A 16,450-nucleotide genomic window follows, 5' to 3' on the forward strand; every position below is an offset into this window, starting at 1 on the left:
GGTTTATTACTATTTAGTCAACCAAAATAACTTCATTATCGTCCTTAGAATCATCCGATGGATCAACAGAGTCTGATGTCTTTGTAGTATTCTCCTTTTCTTCGCTCTTCTTCTTAGGCTTTTCACGATTAGAACTAGGACTAGAGTCATTCAATATCGTACTCAACTTCTTTTTATTAGGAGAAGTTGAGCGTTTCAATGAAGGTGCCGGACTCCTCTTAGGCGTAGTTGGAAGCTCGGGAAGTTCGCTTTTCGTTTCACTCTTCTTTTTTGTTTTGTTCACTGCTCGTTGTAGCTTAGACTCCAAGCTGGATTTCTTTGCGGGTTCACCTCTTTCACTTTTTGCTTGTGAGGAATCGGCTCTGGAAGAATTCTTTCTCCGAAGCTCCTTGAATATGGAATCTTTGTTCTCAAATAAATCGAGAATAAGACTTGACTGATGCTTGTCATTCTTAGAGCTGTCGACGTTGCTTCCATCATGCTTTGGCCTCAATAATAAGTGGCCGAATTCTTTAGACATTTTCAATCTCAAATCAGCAGCGATACTTTCGTCCTTAGACCCAATAATTTGAATGAGGCGATTAAGATGCGTCATAATGGCGTCGAGAGTAGCTAAATGAGACTTGGGGAGTTCCAGAAGAACATTTTGCAACCCATTAATCCGCGAATCGTGCACTTGCTTTTCTTTTGAATTCGTGGGGTAATTGGTGTATAACGACCTGATAACATCGTAACATGCATATGGAATCACAGAGTCAGGCAATTCCAAAAAGTAGAGTTTGAGGAGATTTGTGACTACTGAAGCATCACTTTTCTTCAATACTTCATTAATTTGGGCTGGGTCTGCAACGTCGTTGATCTTGAAACGAAGTTGGTGCACATCGGTAAGCAGCACGGGCTTGATCCACAAATTTATTCTTTGTTCATCATTCTCCAAGTCTGGATAAATGTGATCCAAGTAAGACAAAACGCATTGGATGAAAAGGGGAACAACTTTGTGGTCGAGACGTGATTTTACCGATAAATCCACGCCAAACGTTTGCTTGATATTGGAGTTATAATAATTGTCATATAGTATGACGTTGGGCTTGAAATGTCCAGTGGAGTAGTTTTCAATAAGAAATTTGAGATCATTAGCTGGGTTAATTGTTTCTTCCAAGATGTTCAATTCATCAATAACCTTCTTTAAAGCATCGACTTCATCGGAGAAGCAGGATACGAAGTCGAAAGTTGCCCGCTTGAGAGCTTTCAAGCGGTCTAATTCGCACTTTTGCATGAACGTAAGGTGATCCATAATCAACTCTTCAAGCTCGCATCGAAGCTTATCACAGTCCACTGTACTTTGATAATACTGTGAGTCCAAAAGGTCAACTTCCTGTATAAGCTTCTGAAGCTGTGAGCGGTCGTTGAAGTCAACTGCTCCCACACCAATGGCCTGTTTCATATCTTCAAAGTAGTCTCCAAACTGTGGTCCTTTGGCAAGTGTTGACTTGTTCATGTCTCCGTCATTATTCATCAATTGTGTCACTCTTGCAAGTTCAAAAGCAAGCGGTTTCCACTGGTAAAAGTATTGAGAGGAGTTGATGAAGCTTTTACCGCCACTCATAGTACCTATTCCTCTGATGAAGCCGTGGTTAAGTAGAGCTTGCCCAATTTCCTCGGCCTTGACGATATTTTTGTTGACCTGAGGCATGTTATCGAGAAGCCATTGAGTGATTGTGCTCCCTGGAGTAACGTTGTGGTATGTTCCCAAGATAGGGACTTTATGAGACGATAAGTTGATGCTCTTAAGAATATCGGCAAGAAGTGCACGCATAGATTTCTCGTCGTAATTGAAGGTACCCAATGCGTAGACCGTTTGTTCCTCTAGGTCCTCAATGACTGTTACGTTAGACTTGGAGAATTCCATGTCTCTAATTTCAGCTTCAATTTCCTCCTCTGAATAATGCGATTTGAATTCCTCCATCAAACGGCACTTGTTGAAGTACCGCTTTTGAAGCTTGTCCAAGTGGCTCTTTGCACTTCTGAACGCCTTCTGCTTGTCGGCAAGAGTGGCCTCTGAATAGTTGACGCGTTGTTTGTGTTCCTTACTCCACTTGGTGAAAGGCTCCAAAACCTGAAGCTGAATGTTGGAGGCAATAAGGTTGTGGTATTCTCCTTGACGAGCGAAATTCTCTTTGATCTTTACGAGACCATTCTTTATCGATGAAACATACTCGTCGTTGTCCAGTTGTTTACCGGTGGATTTGAGCGCTTGGATCGACTCTAGTTGAGAACCATAAATGAGTTCCAGTTCCATGCGTTTGGTGAATAATTGAATGAAATCGTCATTTTCTACAATGCCATGCCTTATTTGTTCGAAGAGTACAGAAATACCCAGCTCGTAGTCCAGAGTCCAAAAACTCTCTGCGAATGACATATGGCAGGTAATTGATTTCGTGGAGGATTTTTGGTGACAATATCGAAACCAATATGCACGCTAATTGTCTCGACGCGGCACGCAGGCTGCGGCGATTGTCCTGTGTATTAACTACTACTATATGGGGTCTTCTCCATACTTCTTCATGTTGTCCCAGCCAATGGAGTTGGAGTTGGGGACTCGAACGCTTTCAACACTGAAAGCAAGATCGCTATTCATTGGGTTGGGATATACCGTGGTTAAACGTATTGGTTTTTTTATAGGCTGCACTTTGGTGGCTGCAGTTTCTTCATCGTTTCGAAGTTCAAGTGGTAACTTGGAGGTAATTTCCTTGTAGGTGGTGGGGTTGACTATGTTGTTGACCACTGTAACACGAGGATGTAAGAGTTCTGGAGGTATGACGGCGTTGGGATCTTGCGAATGTTTTCGAATAGCATTTTCTCGTTGTTGCTTCTCGACTTGCTCCTTCCTAAGCATTGTCAACTGGTCAAAGTCTGTCATCTTGAATTCGTAATATCGATCCCAAGTTTCTCGAGCTATTTCTCTGTAGCTGTTGACAAGTAAGTTGTACTGGAGATTAGCATGGAGCATTTCGATATTGCTGTGATCTTCCACCTCATCTCTCTTTGCTGAGGAAGCTTCCTTGATGACTTTGTTGTGAAACAGTTCATGTACCAAGCCCTTTATGTTCATATCTGCGCGTCTTTTCCTCATACGCTGCAACTGCTTAGGACTTTTATGACACTTTGAAATCACAGTTAAAGACGCAGGTATTCTATTCAACTTGTTTGCAAACGCAGCGTCCTTGTAATTACCACTACCGACTCCTCTGTGAGTCTTTGTGTAGTAGTATTTGGTAAGAGTGGTTTCGAGCTCCGAATAAGATAGCTGCTGCATATTCTTCAGCACCTTCGTTTCTGGCTTTTTAATCGGGAATGCAGGAGATTGTTGTGTACCTCGAGAGGCGTAATAGTTTGGAACTTTACACAAGTGGTTGATATTGAACTCCTGGATGTACCCTTGTCCTGGAATTAAAGACTCGGTCAAATCTAGCGTATTGGGATCGATACTGGTGTAATACTTGCGGATCTTTCCAAGAGGCCTACGACTAACTGGTTTGCGGCCTCTCTTTAAGGGACCATGTCCCTCTGACCTCGCTGGCGCTGACGCTGGGTCTGGCCTCTCTGGTTGTTGTACTTCTAAGGGGGGAAGGACGTTTTCCTGAGCGAGCAATTCCAAATCGGCTGGAGGAAGTTTCGAGGGAGGAAGCAAACGTTGGAACATGGGCAATGTCTTGTAAAACTTGAACTTTGCCACCTTGGTTAAAGCGTTGAATGTGGAGAAATTGAGGTCAAGAGTCGATTTAACTTCACCATACTGAGGTAATACTTGGTTGATACTGATCTGGTTCTCCTCTAGTTGAGGATTAATGACAGGAGCTGAGGAAACGCTGTTGGCTTCATTAGTTGACTCCCCAATGAGAATCTCCTTATTGGTAAGAATGGACAAGAGAAAACGGAAGGGGAGATAAAATTGACGTTTATCGGTATCGTCTTTAGAGATAAGTCCATGACTCCAAAGGTGATTGTTTTCAGTGGTTGTAGTCCTTTTGAGGTGTGTTTTGACTCCATACTTGCTCATACGCATCAAAACTTGATACGAGGATGGTAACCGCCATAGTAAAGCCAAGTCTCTAACCAAAACATTGTACTCGTTGTTGTCAAACAGAAATAATGGCACCTTACTCTCCAGCTCAAAATCTGCCAAATCACGTATTTGTTCTGCTGCATCAGCAAATGCTGGTTCTGTTGGCTCTGTGATGGATAATGGGCTCCGCAAAGGAACTGACGGATGTATTACCTTCATGTCACAGTTAAGCGAGTAGGATTTGTGAATTACTGCAGGACTGGAAGAATTTCCTGCATAATGTACAGAATAGGTAACTTATTAAAGTCGAGCTAACTGGCCATAAATTCTGTATAAAGTACTTTCAATAGATCTGCTGCTTTATTGTGAATTGACCTTTCTCTTAAAGCGACAACAACCAAAATCGTTTCTTTCCCTCTTACTTTCCATCAGTCTCTTGCTTCTCTTGTCCTGCACACACGTTGAGATTTCAACCGCACAATCGAGTTTCGACGCCCTCAAACACGAATCATCAATGGGATTGACAATTTCCAAGCTTTTGTCGGGCCTTTTTGGCAACCAGGAGATGCGTATCCTTATGGTGGGACTTGATGCAGCAGGAAAGACCACCATATTGTACAAGTTGAAGTTGGGTGAGATCGTTACAACGATTCCTACTATTGGATTCAACGTGGAAACCGTCGAGTATAAAAATATCTCGTTTACGGTATGGGATGTGGGTGGACAAGATAAGATTCGTCCTTTGTGGAGATACTACTTCCAAAACACCCAGGGTATCATTTTCGTGGTGGATTCCAACGATCGTGATCGTGTTGCTGAGGCCAGAGAAGAATTACAACAAATGTTGAACGAAGATGAGTTGAGAGACGCGTTGTTGTTGGTGTTTGCCAACAAGCAGGACTTGCCTAATGCCATGAACGCCGCAGAAATCACGGAAAAGTTGGGATTGCATTCGATTCGTCAACGTCCATGGTACATCCAGTCCACCTGTGCTACCTCGGGAGATGGATTGTATGAGGGCTTAGAGTGGTTATCCACCAACTTGAAGAAGTCAGGTTAATCTAATATTGTGGGTCGATTGACAAAACATCACATCTACAATGTAATAAATTGTTTCTATACACCAAGTTTCATATGCAACATGTTGCGAATATATCGCCATGTAGAATTTCATAGTCGTGTGGGTAGTTTCACAATTGGGGTAATCTCTTTAACCGAATCATATCCGGAGGGGTATTGCCCCATTGGTGCCCGCTAACCTTAATTTTTAAATAGCATTCTGTACATGGCTCGCACCCCATTCCGGCTGCCTCGGCCACCGTCTCCGCGCATGCATATCCAGGACATATACAGGAAGTTGCGGTTCCTCGGTTCTCCTCATTATTTAAGCCATATAACCTGGGGTACTTTGGAGAAATAATTTCACCATGTCTGAGGGAGAAGATATCTTGTATGAAGTGAAGGGCAAAACCGCCATCATCACGTTGAACCTTGACAAAAAGCTCAATGCTTTGAATGGTCCTCAATACCAACTTTTGACTGAGCTTCTTCAGAGAGCTGATGAAGATGAAGACACGGTTTTGACACTTTTTCAATCCACGGGACGTTTTTTCAGTGCTGGCGCCAACATCTCTGACTTGGGAAACGCTGAATCTTCTGAGATCTTCTCGTACCCTTATTGGCTCAAAAACTTTACCGGTAGAAATGTGTGGTCTACCGATGTGTTCATGAATCACAAGAAGGTACTTGCTTGCGCTTTAAACGGTCCGGTTATCGGTTTGAGTGCTGCTCTTGTGTGCCTTTGTGACTTGATCTACGTGAATGATGAGGAGAAATTCTACCTCCTTGCGCCATTCTCCAACTTGGGTTTGGTTGCAGAAGGTGGTGCCAGTGCTTCCATGTTCATGAGACTTGGCTGGGCAAAAGCTTCTGAAGCACTTCTTTTCTCTAGACCCATCCCTGGTACTATCCTTGAAAAAAATGGTTTCTTTAATAAGTCTTACAAGGACCAGAAATTGTCTACTGAAGCGTTCAACGAACAGGTGCGCAAAGATTTGGAAGGTCAATTTGAGAACTTGTATTACCCATCTATCTTTGAAAACAAGGAGTTGCTCAAAGTCAACAGGGATGCGCAGATCAGTGCTGCCAGTTCCAGAGAGTCGGTTATTGGCTTAAGAAGATGGGTCGCAGGTATTCCTCAGGAGCGGTTCATGAAATTGGCTCAAAAGGATATCAAACATAAGATGTAGTTATGAATATTTATCGCAAACTTCACTGAATTTATGTATTCGTCTTACTTGGTGTAGCCAATACCGTCCAATTTTGAAAATGATGTGGAAAATTTGGCGGTTTACATTAGAGCCTCCTCATATTCATCTCGTTTTTGCAGCCGGCTGGGGTGCAGCTCCTGCACGATATGGAACCAATTCTCACTGCGATTCTCAGCCTAATTATATGGTAATCTGCTGCGAACGTTTATGAGCTTTAATATTCCCAATCCCAGTCTATTGGGTATCTTTCTCGTCATTTCCACGCACAGTGGACCTACGCTGGTGTTCCTGTACCCTCCAGAACTAAGCTCTGACAAAACTCTGTCTCAGCGACGAAACCGCCATGAAGATAACGAAGACTATAATGATCAAAATAATGCTCCAGAAGAACAGAAAACCAATGTCAAGGTAGATGATGAAGATGATGATGGTCTCTCTTCCGAAGAAAGTGATTTCAGTGATGAGCAATTTCTTCTCAATGAAGAGTGGGACTCCCGCAATGTCAACTATTATATGGGAACTAAGAAAGATTTATTGTCATTTTTAGATGATGAAGAAAAGCGCCGTCGATCCAGCGGAAAGGAGCGTTTACGAGCACCATTGTCACCAGAACTCCAACCAGTCATCTCGCAAGAGAATAACAGCCCATCTTCCAATAACCTTAAAAAGACAGTTTCTGAGGTTTCTGACTCACAACAAAGTAGCAGTTCTCGTAACTCGGGTTCGAACCGTAAATCTTCTTCGGCTCAGACAGCGAAAGATAATATTCTTGGATTCGACAAGGAATATTTGTGTGAACTTTTATGTCCACCTAGGCTGATGTGCAACTCAAGATTCGAGATTACGGTTGATGATCATGTTTTCATTGGTTTACCAGTACACTGCTACGATAACGGCCTGTGGAGACACAAGACAAAAACAAAGTCAACAAGATCGGGCTCTAAAGTTTCGGCTGATGGGCAGTTATATGAAGATTCGCAGAATTCAAATTCCACTCTGAGGGCCACTATGAGCATGTTTCATCTTGTGTTCATTATGGACCCGCCAGTGGTAGAATACAACTACCGTGTGGACGAGATGTTTCACTTTGTTATCTCTCGCTTGGCACTCGTGCTAAGATATGAACAACTGAAGCACGATTATGTATGGAAGCAAGTGAAGCTCATCTCGAAACTTAAGGAAGACCACAGACTATCACAAGGAAACGACGAAGGTTTGCATGAATTTCTCGTCAATAGATCCTCGCTTTGTCGTCTGATCAAGGACTGCTATGAAGCGATATCAAAGCATGATATTGCAAACTTATTCGTGAACAAAAAGCTACGATCGTTTCAAATACCCATCAAGACCGAGTTCCACTCGCTACCTGAGCCTACTGTACCACATTTACCAGGGTCTTACTTGTCTACAACTGTGAATTTGCTTGCCGGTACCGGGTTGATTAACATCGGTGAGACTACAAGATATGGCATGCAAGGACTGTTGAGTAGTATCACTCCAGGAAGCACATATGATGCAGATGAAGATTCACTTCAGACAGATTCTGGTTCCAAAACTGACGACATAATATACTTCTCTCTATTATTGCTTGACGACCCGAACTCGATTATCAGAGACATTAACGCAGAACCACAGAGTGCAATTGCCCGTTTCATCCATAGCATCAAGCCTACCGAATCACTAGAAAGATTAGCTCACAAACTCAACCACCACGAAAAGATGGAGTCAAATATAGCTGAAGTCAAGTCCTTTGCTTTCCATTTGGTATACTGGAGGAGAGCAAGAGTGATCCAGCCACTAAGCTCACGCTCTGTCTATATCGTGTCACCCATGGCACCCCTTTCATTCAACCTTTACAACGACATCAAAGCTTTCAAAGCCGCATTTTCATCACTTCCTTCGTTACCACACTTCCTTAAGCTACTTTCTGCCCTGAGCCGTAAACCAAAACAATTTGCTGCGGCTATTCCTTCCAAAGACCATCGTGATATTTATATGGAAGCGCTAGGCTGGCTCATGAAGTATGGTTATGTGACTCAACTTCATACTTTTGTTTGGCTCAAAATCTCCAAGAAAATTAAGATGAAGGTGGAAGAGGATATAGAGAAGGAATCGGCTGGCAGAAAACGAAGCAACCCTGTTACTCCAAGTGTCGAGAAATACCATAAGCTACTTGCCACGGATAACACATCAAAGGCGTACAGCGATGGTCCATCGGATGCCAATATTCGTCGTACGAGAGCCAACAAACCGTCGTCTCTGCCTAGTAGTGGGATTGGAGTTAATTCGAATCCTTACAATACTGATATTGTTTTGGAAAAAGATGGTGATACCATTATTTTGGATCCGGGGAGGGCTTCGTCATTGGAGAGAAAATGGATCAACAAAATCATCTTTGACGAGTGCAAACTTACACCTGCCATGGTTTCTGTGTTCTACAAATTTCTCAAGTATATGAATGGAAAGAACTCTTTGGAGCTATTATTGTTAAAGGAGAATGTCTCTCGTCATGATTTGAGAAAATTGATGTTTGCTATTGAAGACCATATTATTTCTGTACGACACTGGTAAACGTTATATTATGCTAATGAACTTTCTTGTGTAGCTTCCAACTTGTCACCTCCTTCAATTTCATTATAAGTCGCAAAATGTATTGGACGGTGCAAATCATGATAGAAAGGATATGGAATGTCAATTTTTAAACCATACGAGTCTTTTGGATTCCATATAGGACCCAAAAAGGTGTAATTCCAAATTCCATCATCAGGAACCATGAACGATCCCACAATTCGGTTTGAAAGAACTATCTGAGAACGTTGGGTAAAAGTTGGTGAGTATCCTTGGGGTGTTTGAGAAGATAAATCGAAATTTGTGGCTCCCCAATTGTAACCTTCTTCAGTCAACACTCCAGAGTTTAATGTAACCGAACCAGGAGTAAATGCCACCAGTACTGTCACCGACGAAGTTCCCCACTGCTCGTTGTTGGCTTTCAACTCTGCAAGAGTTTTGATTTCCACTGGCGTGAGGAGACTCAGTTCGTTCGGTTGAGTGTGTATCCATCCTAGCAACTCGAGACCTTCTAGTGGGCCGCTCGCGGACGGAAGCTTTTCCGGCAACTTGATGGAATGACTGTTGGCAATTTGTGGTACAAGAACAATGTACTTGATTTCTTTCACCTGAGAATTTTCTGGAGGGGAAACTCCGTAGAGAAATCCACCAACTTGGGTTCTTACATCTGAAATCTGAATGAGCTTCTTGAGCAAATTCTGTGGCATGATACAGATGGGGTTCTCATCATCGTCATCTCCATCAAATGGTGATACAAAAATGTTCTTCGCCCGCAAATGGAGGTTCCCTGAAGCAATGGCACGATTACGCCAATCATTCTTTGACTCGAATAACAGCTGTTCGTAATTCGTGGTGGTCACGGTGACTATTTCTTCTCCATGAACATTGTGTGTCGTTGTCTTCATAGCAGTCAATTGTTGACTGGCATTAGCTATACCATTATTGGCACTGCCATTTGTATCTGTAGCTTCCTGGCGCTTGGTCGATGGCGCTTTGATCTCTTGACCTAAGATCAAGTCACGAACTTCGGATTGAGTCAACGACTGAATATTGACATTATTCTTCTTGGCATAGTCGTTTAAAATCAAATCTCTCAATTGAGCCTCAACCTCAATCCATTGTTCATCAGAAAATGATGGCCAGAGATGGTGCTCTTGGGTGATAACACTGGCATCAGGGCGCAAAATCAAGTTGGTCCTCTCCTGGTTAATACCAAGAGCTCTCATCAATAATATCACTCTTGAGAATGCGGTATATGCTGAAATGCTCTGAAGCCAGTCATCATAAAGATTAAAAAGTACCATTTGTGGCTCCTTGGCCTTTAAGACGACGTTGGCAAGTTTATCCACCTTCATGGAAGCTGCAAATGGCAAGTGAAGTTCAGACAGCCGGATAGACAAGTTGGGGAAATCGAGAGTATGAACCTCCATTGGTTGCTGCATTCCTTTTCTAGTTAAGATTAATCTTTTAGGTTGCTCCTCTCGAGGAAGTGAACGAATTAATGCGGCAACCTCTTCAGCACTCTTCCATCTCGAAAGCTGCCCGAGTCTCTTCTGACCAGCCCAAACAGATGTATGAATCACTTTCAAGAACAACTGACCTGTTTTCGGATTCAACATGAAAAGACATCCATTGACAGGTTTCGTAGTAAGATTACCTTCAAAAGTCTTGTGAACGGTAACTCTGTAGACGTTCGTATCGTCGATGAAGAACTGAGTTTCGTTGCTGAATAGTTCTGCGTAGTTGCTGGAATTCAAGAAAGTCTCTTGAGGTTGAGACTGGTACAATTGTAATCCTTTTCTCAACCGTTCACGCAACACGTACAATGCCGGGTTAGCCTTCATTATCTCTTTCATTGCGCTCTGCATCAACGGCTTGAAGCCTGAAAACCAGTTTCCAAAAACATCATACATGTTGTACGCCAAGTCAATTCCAACCATGGCTCCAGTTGGGGATGGATAAGAACTAGTGTTATCCGTGGTATAGTCCAAAAATTTGGCTCTGGTGTATCTGGAAATATTATGGGAATCATAATCACCGTACCGCAATTGAACATCTATCCAGAATTTTTTGGCTGACACAGCATCAAAAGAGTCATTTTCGTCAAAGAGTAAAGATGGACGAGAGACATTCCACTTGTATGAGCTTGAAAGAACAATGTCTGCACAAGAAGAATTCATCTTGTATGACTTTCTTGGATGAATTGCTTGTTTCTCCACGGAATCAATCTGCAACATATCGATCTCCTTATCAAGCACCTGACAGATATCTTGGACTATACTCTCATGAATCTTTTGCCATAAATGAGCCCTAAAAATCTGAATCAATGAAATCTTGAGGGTTGGTATCTTACCATGGAGAAATATACCAGTAAGATCCAACTGAACGAGAAATCCAACGTAAACGTTTGCTCTATTAATTGTGGGCGACCACCATAACGTGAACCGACGATTCGGTATTTGACTCAATCCTGAACGCTGAGCATTTGTCAACTTTTTGAACTTTAAGGAATCCTCGAAACCAGTCGACTTTTCCCAAAAAAGTCCCTCCCAGGAATCAAACCCGGTTCCTTTGAACAAAGTGTGCTCTAGAATTGTCTCAATACCTCCCAATGCTTGAATAACGTCGGTCCTGTAAGCATTGAGATTCCACAATTTACCATCGTGATGATTGCTAGTCCACCAAAATGGGTTGAATCTAGCCATGCTATACTGTTTGAACTCCCGTCTTATACGGTGACCCTTATCGTAAGCAAGTGTATGGCGATCTTTTTGAAAAAGGGTGCTTATTCTAGGAATACCTCTGTCCCAATTTTCCTCCATATCCTCAAACGTTAAACGTCTGTTCTGTTCCATTGCTTCTTGACGTTTAATGGCATATTCTGCCCAAACTCTCTGTGAGTCTAAAAATTCGTTTTCCCACGTTGGAATATAACGAAAGATTGTAGGTATCATTTTTTCTTCCTGGTGGCTCATACCGGCTCTGAAATGGGTAATACCGGTGTCTGTCTGCTTACTCCATCGCAAGTCAGAGGCAGGAATCAATATATGTGACGCACTTAACATGCCTAGACCGCCTAATTCCTTGGGAGTATAAAATACAGCAGGAGGAAATCTCGTTGGCATCTTCGAATTCAAGCCCATTTTAACCCGATTTTGAATCTTTGTCTCACACTTGACTAGGATATCCAATAAGTTTTCAGTAGATACAACTGCTTCTCGAAAGTAGGCAAAAAGCGCAATCAACGCAGTGTTCCATTTGGAGGTAACCTTAGTGAAAGTCGTAGATCCCGACGACATCAATATTTGGCGGATTCTACTGTTGAACTTTTCAATCTCCTCATTGCTGACACGCAAGTATGCCTTCGCCGTTCTTTCCTTCGTTTGCTGATCTATCAAGTCCCAAACACCCTCACTTGACGATGTTACATCTGATGAGCGAATCTTGGGCAAAATTCTAACTTCGAAGCCACACATACTGAACAAAAGATTAGGATTGTCCTTTGAATATACGGAAGCAAATGTATCTTCCCATTCAATAGAAGTCACGGAGGAAGGAACTCGGTTGGCAATCTCCCAAAACACTGCTCGTCCCAAGTTGACATCATGACGCATTAACCGCATACGAGCGTCTCGAGGCCAACAGCGGTGGTTGTTATAACCAACAATATTCTTGAAATCGGGATCTGGGTTCTCCGAAAGATAATCCAGAATCAACTCATCGGCTTCGTTGTGATTCAACCGCAAGAATATATATACTTTATCAACATAACGAAGATAAAGTCTGATGGGGCTTGTCGTTTCTTCTTCTGTGTTCTTGAATTGCAAGAACGCATTAGGCAGCTGAGGAGGACCGGCAAGTTCATTAGCACGATCTAATCCCAATATCAAAAGATCAAGTGCCAAACCATAATACTGGATCAAAAATGATGCAAATTGAAGTCCTCGAATTAACCCATACTGGTTGACATGATTCATATCTTTGTACGTCAAACTGACGTTATTTTTTGATGTAAGATAATCCGCAATATTTGGGTCAACGATGAGCCTGAGAAGTCGATTAAGTAAAGTGAAATCTATCTTCTCTGACACCTTGCTGAGCTTTGTCTCAAGTAGAACATTACATTCTCCACCTGATGTATTCCATACGTCAGTCAAGTTGTTGATTCCTTGGGACCACTTGTACACCAACAATGACGGAATTTCATTATCACTTGGTTTTATCCAGTTGGGGAACAATTGTCTCTTGTCTGCTTCGTACCACAAATATTGATCGAGGTATGTGTCTGTGATTTTTTCAAGGGGGTCAATTGTATAGGTTGGAACCAAATGAGTGTAATAGTCCATCAATTCCAAACCAACTTCCTTGAAGATTCTTTGGGTCAACAAAAATTTCTTGATTCTGGCCAAACATTCATGTGGATTGTCGTAAGCTTGTTCAATCAATGCTAATTCTTCTCTTTGTGATGAGTTTAGTCTTGAATTGGCATTGAATTGTTCTTTTAAATTCTCGAGAGCCAATACTAATAACTTGGTATCGTGCTTGTAGGATAGAGGAGGGAATGGAATTGGTTGAAAGCGTCTACCTTCAAGCCAATGGGTCATGTTGCGGAAGATAGTAATTGCATCATCCGGTGACACGTACGGGCCATCTTTTGCAAAGCTTTTTTGTCTTTCTTGTTCATTTTTGATCCACAACCTGGTAAGTCTTCCCAAATTCTTCTTGGCGACAGTCTTCTCCACAGTGGCTCCCCGACGTATACGTTCTCTGTTATAGTGCGCTATTGACGTCCATCCGTCGGCTTTAGCTTTGATATACCTCTCGATAATCTTTTCGACTGGTTCTGGCAAGCCGGGAACTTTCCAAGGAATATTGGCTTTCCAGCATCTCCAGGCTTCGCTCAAGTGCTGCAAAATTGTTCGTGATTTGTTCTGTTTCATTCCCTCGGGAATCATGTCTAAGATATCATGCATAACTTGTGCTCTCAACTCAAGGTCATAGTATGCATCCACTCTTTGTTTAGTAATCGTTTTGGCCACATCGTTACTTCTGCGTCCTTCGAATTGACGAGCAAGAAGGTTTCCTAACCATCTTTCAAGCAAGGGAATGATACCTCTCAAGAAGAATATCCACACACGCCATGCTGGTTGCCAGAAACCAACACCAGGACCCTTTCCAATACCATTGTTAAACCTTGAATAAACAACGTGCTTCAAGTCCTTGCACGCCCTAATCTGATGCATGACTTTGTACTTGTAACGATAAATTCCTGTCAACTGACCCAAGTGATTGAAAATGTAGTATAAGCCGTCTGCGAGCTGGTAGGCATCGATATTGCCTAAACGAAACTGTACATGTGAGTCAACGATGATTTTTGATGGCTCTCAAGATTTCTCTTATCAAGTGAAAAGCGTTACCAAAACGAGATTTTTTTCGTTCCTTGGTGGTCAACGTTTTCGTTGGCTTCAAGTTGAAGTTGTAATCCAAGTGCAAGTACGTTAGTCCCTTCTTGTGGATAAGGAGATTGAGCATGTTGAAACCTTGGCGACATATCTGTAAGCCTACCTCTACCCAGTCAATGGTAGTTTGTTGAAAATACTTTGTTGCCTTTAAGCTCTTGAGGAGCTTTACATTTCTGCGTGTTTTTTCAGCTTTCTGAGAGTGTAGCTCATTCAATACTTTACCCTTTAACAATTTCTGATGAGAGATTCTCACCTTCAAGGGAGAGCCCCTGGGTGGCCGTTGCTGATACCAAGACTTCACAATGGTAGAATCTTCTGCTCTAACATTATGGCCGCTTCGACGGTTGAATGGATAAGGCGCAAACAAAAGTTCAATGGAGCCTGAAATTTCGGGTGAAGTAATCGCAGTATCGTCAAGGAATGGAGAGAAGTTTTCAGGTAATTTGTAGTCGATACTTGTTTTTTCTTTTGCTACCCGACTTCTTCTTTTGTGAGGTGTAATCGTGTTGAACTTGGAGTTGAAATAGAATGGAATATCTATGTTTTCGTGAATGTTGTGGAGATTGCAGCGGAGAGGGTGGTGGTACCACGAAGGCTTAACTGCTTTCACAAATGAGTTGTATAAGAACGGGAACGCAACCTTGTATTCGGATCGAACAGGAATCCTTATAATGATCCTATCAAGCGAGTTGAACTCTGTGAAATCTTCACTCTCGGGATTATTGATTTTATCTTTGAAAAGCGGTTCAAACTTTGGTCCTCCAGGTAAAGCAACGTTTAAGCTTTTGGCAGTTTGTAGTGAGTTGGAGTCGTAAAGGTAAAAGTAATTTGAATCAGTAATTTCGGGAAGGACTGGTTTGGAAAGTTTGTATAGGTCGTACATCGTTTTGACTTCCAAGTTCCACCACTTGTACGAGTCTCCGTTCACTTCTTTTCCGTCAATCAATGGTTTGGGGTCATATAGCCATTCTGGAACGTCGCTATTTTCCATAATTATGCCATCAGCGGGATCTGCGTCTTCCAAATTTTCCATCCAATCTAGAGGAGGCTCTTCATCGTCAAAAGGTGGAAATCGCATTCTTTTGAAATGCTTACGGTTTCGCTTTTCTCGCCTCATCATTATCCAGGTTGTGGCCCACTGAGCGGTATAAACTGGTTCGATGACTCGAGGAATCTCGTTGACAAACGTAATAGCTCCAGTGATATGGTAGAGAACCTTTACGTCTTTCGCCTCCTCCCAGGGCTGAGGCATGTTTTCCAAAAGCTTGAGAATAGCGTGAGGCATATACTTGAGGGAGCCAAGATGGGACCGTTTGTCCGATGCTATTTTCTTGGACGAGAGGTCGCCATGATCGTGTATAATTTTACGAAGATGCTCAGGAGGCATGTCGACCTTTTTTGGGTGAACCAAAGTTCCCTTCTGCTTTACGGCTTGGTGTAAGTATCGTTTCTTTTGTAATTGAAGCCAGACCCGTTTCCTATCAGCCAATTCTCGCTCCGATATCTGAAGAGATGATGCAATTCGTGGAGGAGGTGGTGGTCCAGCTTGTCGTTTTGGAGGAGGTGGTGCTCCTGTAGTGGTGGATCTACCTGGAGGTGGTGGGGGAAGCCTTCCAGTACTTCGCGGAGGAGGAGGATGGCCATTTACTGTTCTAGGTGGTGGAGGAGGAGCTCTATTACTTGGTGGTGGAGGGGGTATAATAGGTCTAGAAGGGTCTCGTGCTCCCGATCCGTTATTCGTTCTGGTGTCTCCATCATTATGATGTCTTTGGGGTTTCCCAGGAGGCGGGGGACGACCGTTGTTAACCATGGTTATTTACACAGCAGTGTAAAGATGGCCATCGCACTAGGATATTGTGTTGTATGCAGGTTCGATGATGAGACTAGATGGGCAGCCGAATAGTAAGGTGCTGAGATAAGAGATGGAAGTGGATGGAATGGTGGCATGGTGGAATGGTGAATGGATTACTCTGGATATGGGTGGGTGATTCGTGAAAGATTGATAGATTTACGTTTTCCCCAAATTAGCATATTTTCAAATTTAGCATCAATGGCTAATAACAAGTTTAAGCCAAATTCCATTA

The 16,450-nt window shown here is 42.6% G+C and overlaps 7 protein-coding genes across 7 annotated transcripts; 3 read left to right on the plus strand and 4 right to left on the minus strand. All coding sequences in view use genetic code 12, as the record gives it.

The window, feature by feature from the left end:
* Window positions 1-13: 13 nt before the first annotated feature.
* On the minus strand, window positions 14-2,419 carry PGUG_00090 (uncharacterized protein; the record flags this gene model as incomplete). Its single annotated transcript, XM_001486663.1, has 1 exon — window positions 14-2,419. The coding sequence occupies one exon, from the start codon at window positions 2,417-2,419 to the stop codon at window positions 14-16; it is 2,406 nt and encodes an 801-aa protein (XP_001486713.2).
* Window positions 2,420-2,536: 117 nt separating this feature from the next.
* Window positions 2,537-4,285, minus strand: PGUG_00091 (uncharacterized protein; the record flags this gene model as incomplete). The annotated part of the gene is made up of 1 exon (XM_001486664.1): window positions 2,537-4,285. The coding sequence occupies one exon, from the start codon at window positions 4,283-4,285 to the stop codon at window positions 2,537-2,539; it is 1,749 nt and encodes a 582-aa protein (XP_001486714.2).
* Window positions 4,286-4,580: 295 nt separating this feature from the next.
* Window positions 4,581-5,126, plus strand: ARF1 (Arf1p; the record flags this gene model as incomplete). Its single annotated transcript, XM_001486665.1, has 1 exon — window positions 4,581-5,126. One exon carries the CDS (start codon window positions 4,581-4,583, stop codon window positions 5,124-5,126), a length of 546 nt encoding a protein of 181 aa, XP_001486715.1.
* Window positions 5,127-5,493: 367 nt separating this feature from the next.
* ECI1 (dodecenoyl-CoA isomerase) lies at window positions 5,494-6,315 on the plus strand (the record flags this gene model as incomplete). Its single annotated transcript, XM_001486666.1, has 1 exon — window positions 5,494-6,315. The coding sequence occupies one exon, from the start codon at window positions 5,494-5,496 to the stop codon at window positions 6,313-6,315; it is 822 nt and encodes a 273-aa protein (XP_001486716.1).
* A 228-nt stretch (window positions 6,316-6,543) lies between these two features.
* Window positions 6,544-8,907, plus strand: PGUG_00094 (uncharacterized protein; the record flags this gene model as incomplete). The annotated part of the gene is made up of 1 exon (XM_001486667.1): window positions 6,544-8,907. The coding sequence occupies one exon, from the start codon at window positions 6,544-6,546 to the stop codon at window positions 8,905-8,907; it is 2,364 nt and encodes a 787-aa protein (XP_001486717.2).
* Window positions 8,908-8,915: 8 nt separating this feature from the next.
* PRP8 (U4/U6-U5 snRNP complex subunit) lies at window positions 8,916-14,147 on the minus strand (the record flags this gene model as incomplete). The annotated part of the gene is made up of 1 exon (XM_001486668.1): window positions 8,916-14,147. One exon carries the CDS (start codon window positions 14,145-14,147, stop codon window positions 8,916-8,918), a length of 5,232 nt encoding a protein of 1,743 aa, XP_001486718.2.
* A 118-nt stretch (window positions 14,148-14,265) lies between these two features.
* On the minus strand, window positions 14,266-16,176 carry PGUG_00096 (uncharacterized protein; the record flags this gene model as incomplete). The annotated part of the gene is made up of 1 exon (XM_001486669.1): window positions 14,266-16,176. The coding sequence occupies one exon, from the start codon at window positions 16,174-16,176 to the stop codon at window positions 14,266-14,268; it is 1,911 nt and encodes a 636-aa protein (XP_001486719.1).
* Between the last annotated feature and the right edge of the window lie 274 nt (window positions 16,177-16,450).

The sequence above is a fragment of the Meyerozyma guilliermondii genome, genomic scaffold, assembly GCF_000149425.1.
Source record: "Meyerozyma guilliermondii ATCC 6260 scaffold_1 genomic scaffold, whole genome shotgun sequence".
In the NCBI taxonomy this organism is placed as follows: domain Eukaryota; kingdom Fungi; phylum Ascomycota; class Pichiomycetes; order Serinales; family Debaryomycetaceae; genus Meyerozyma; species Meyerozyma guilliermondii.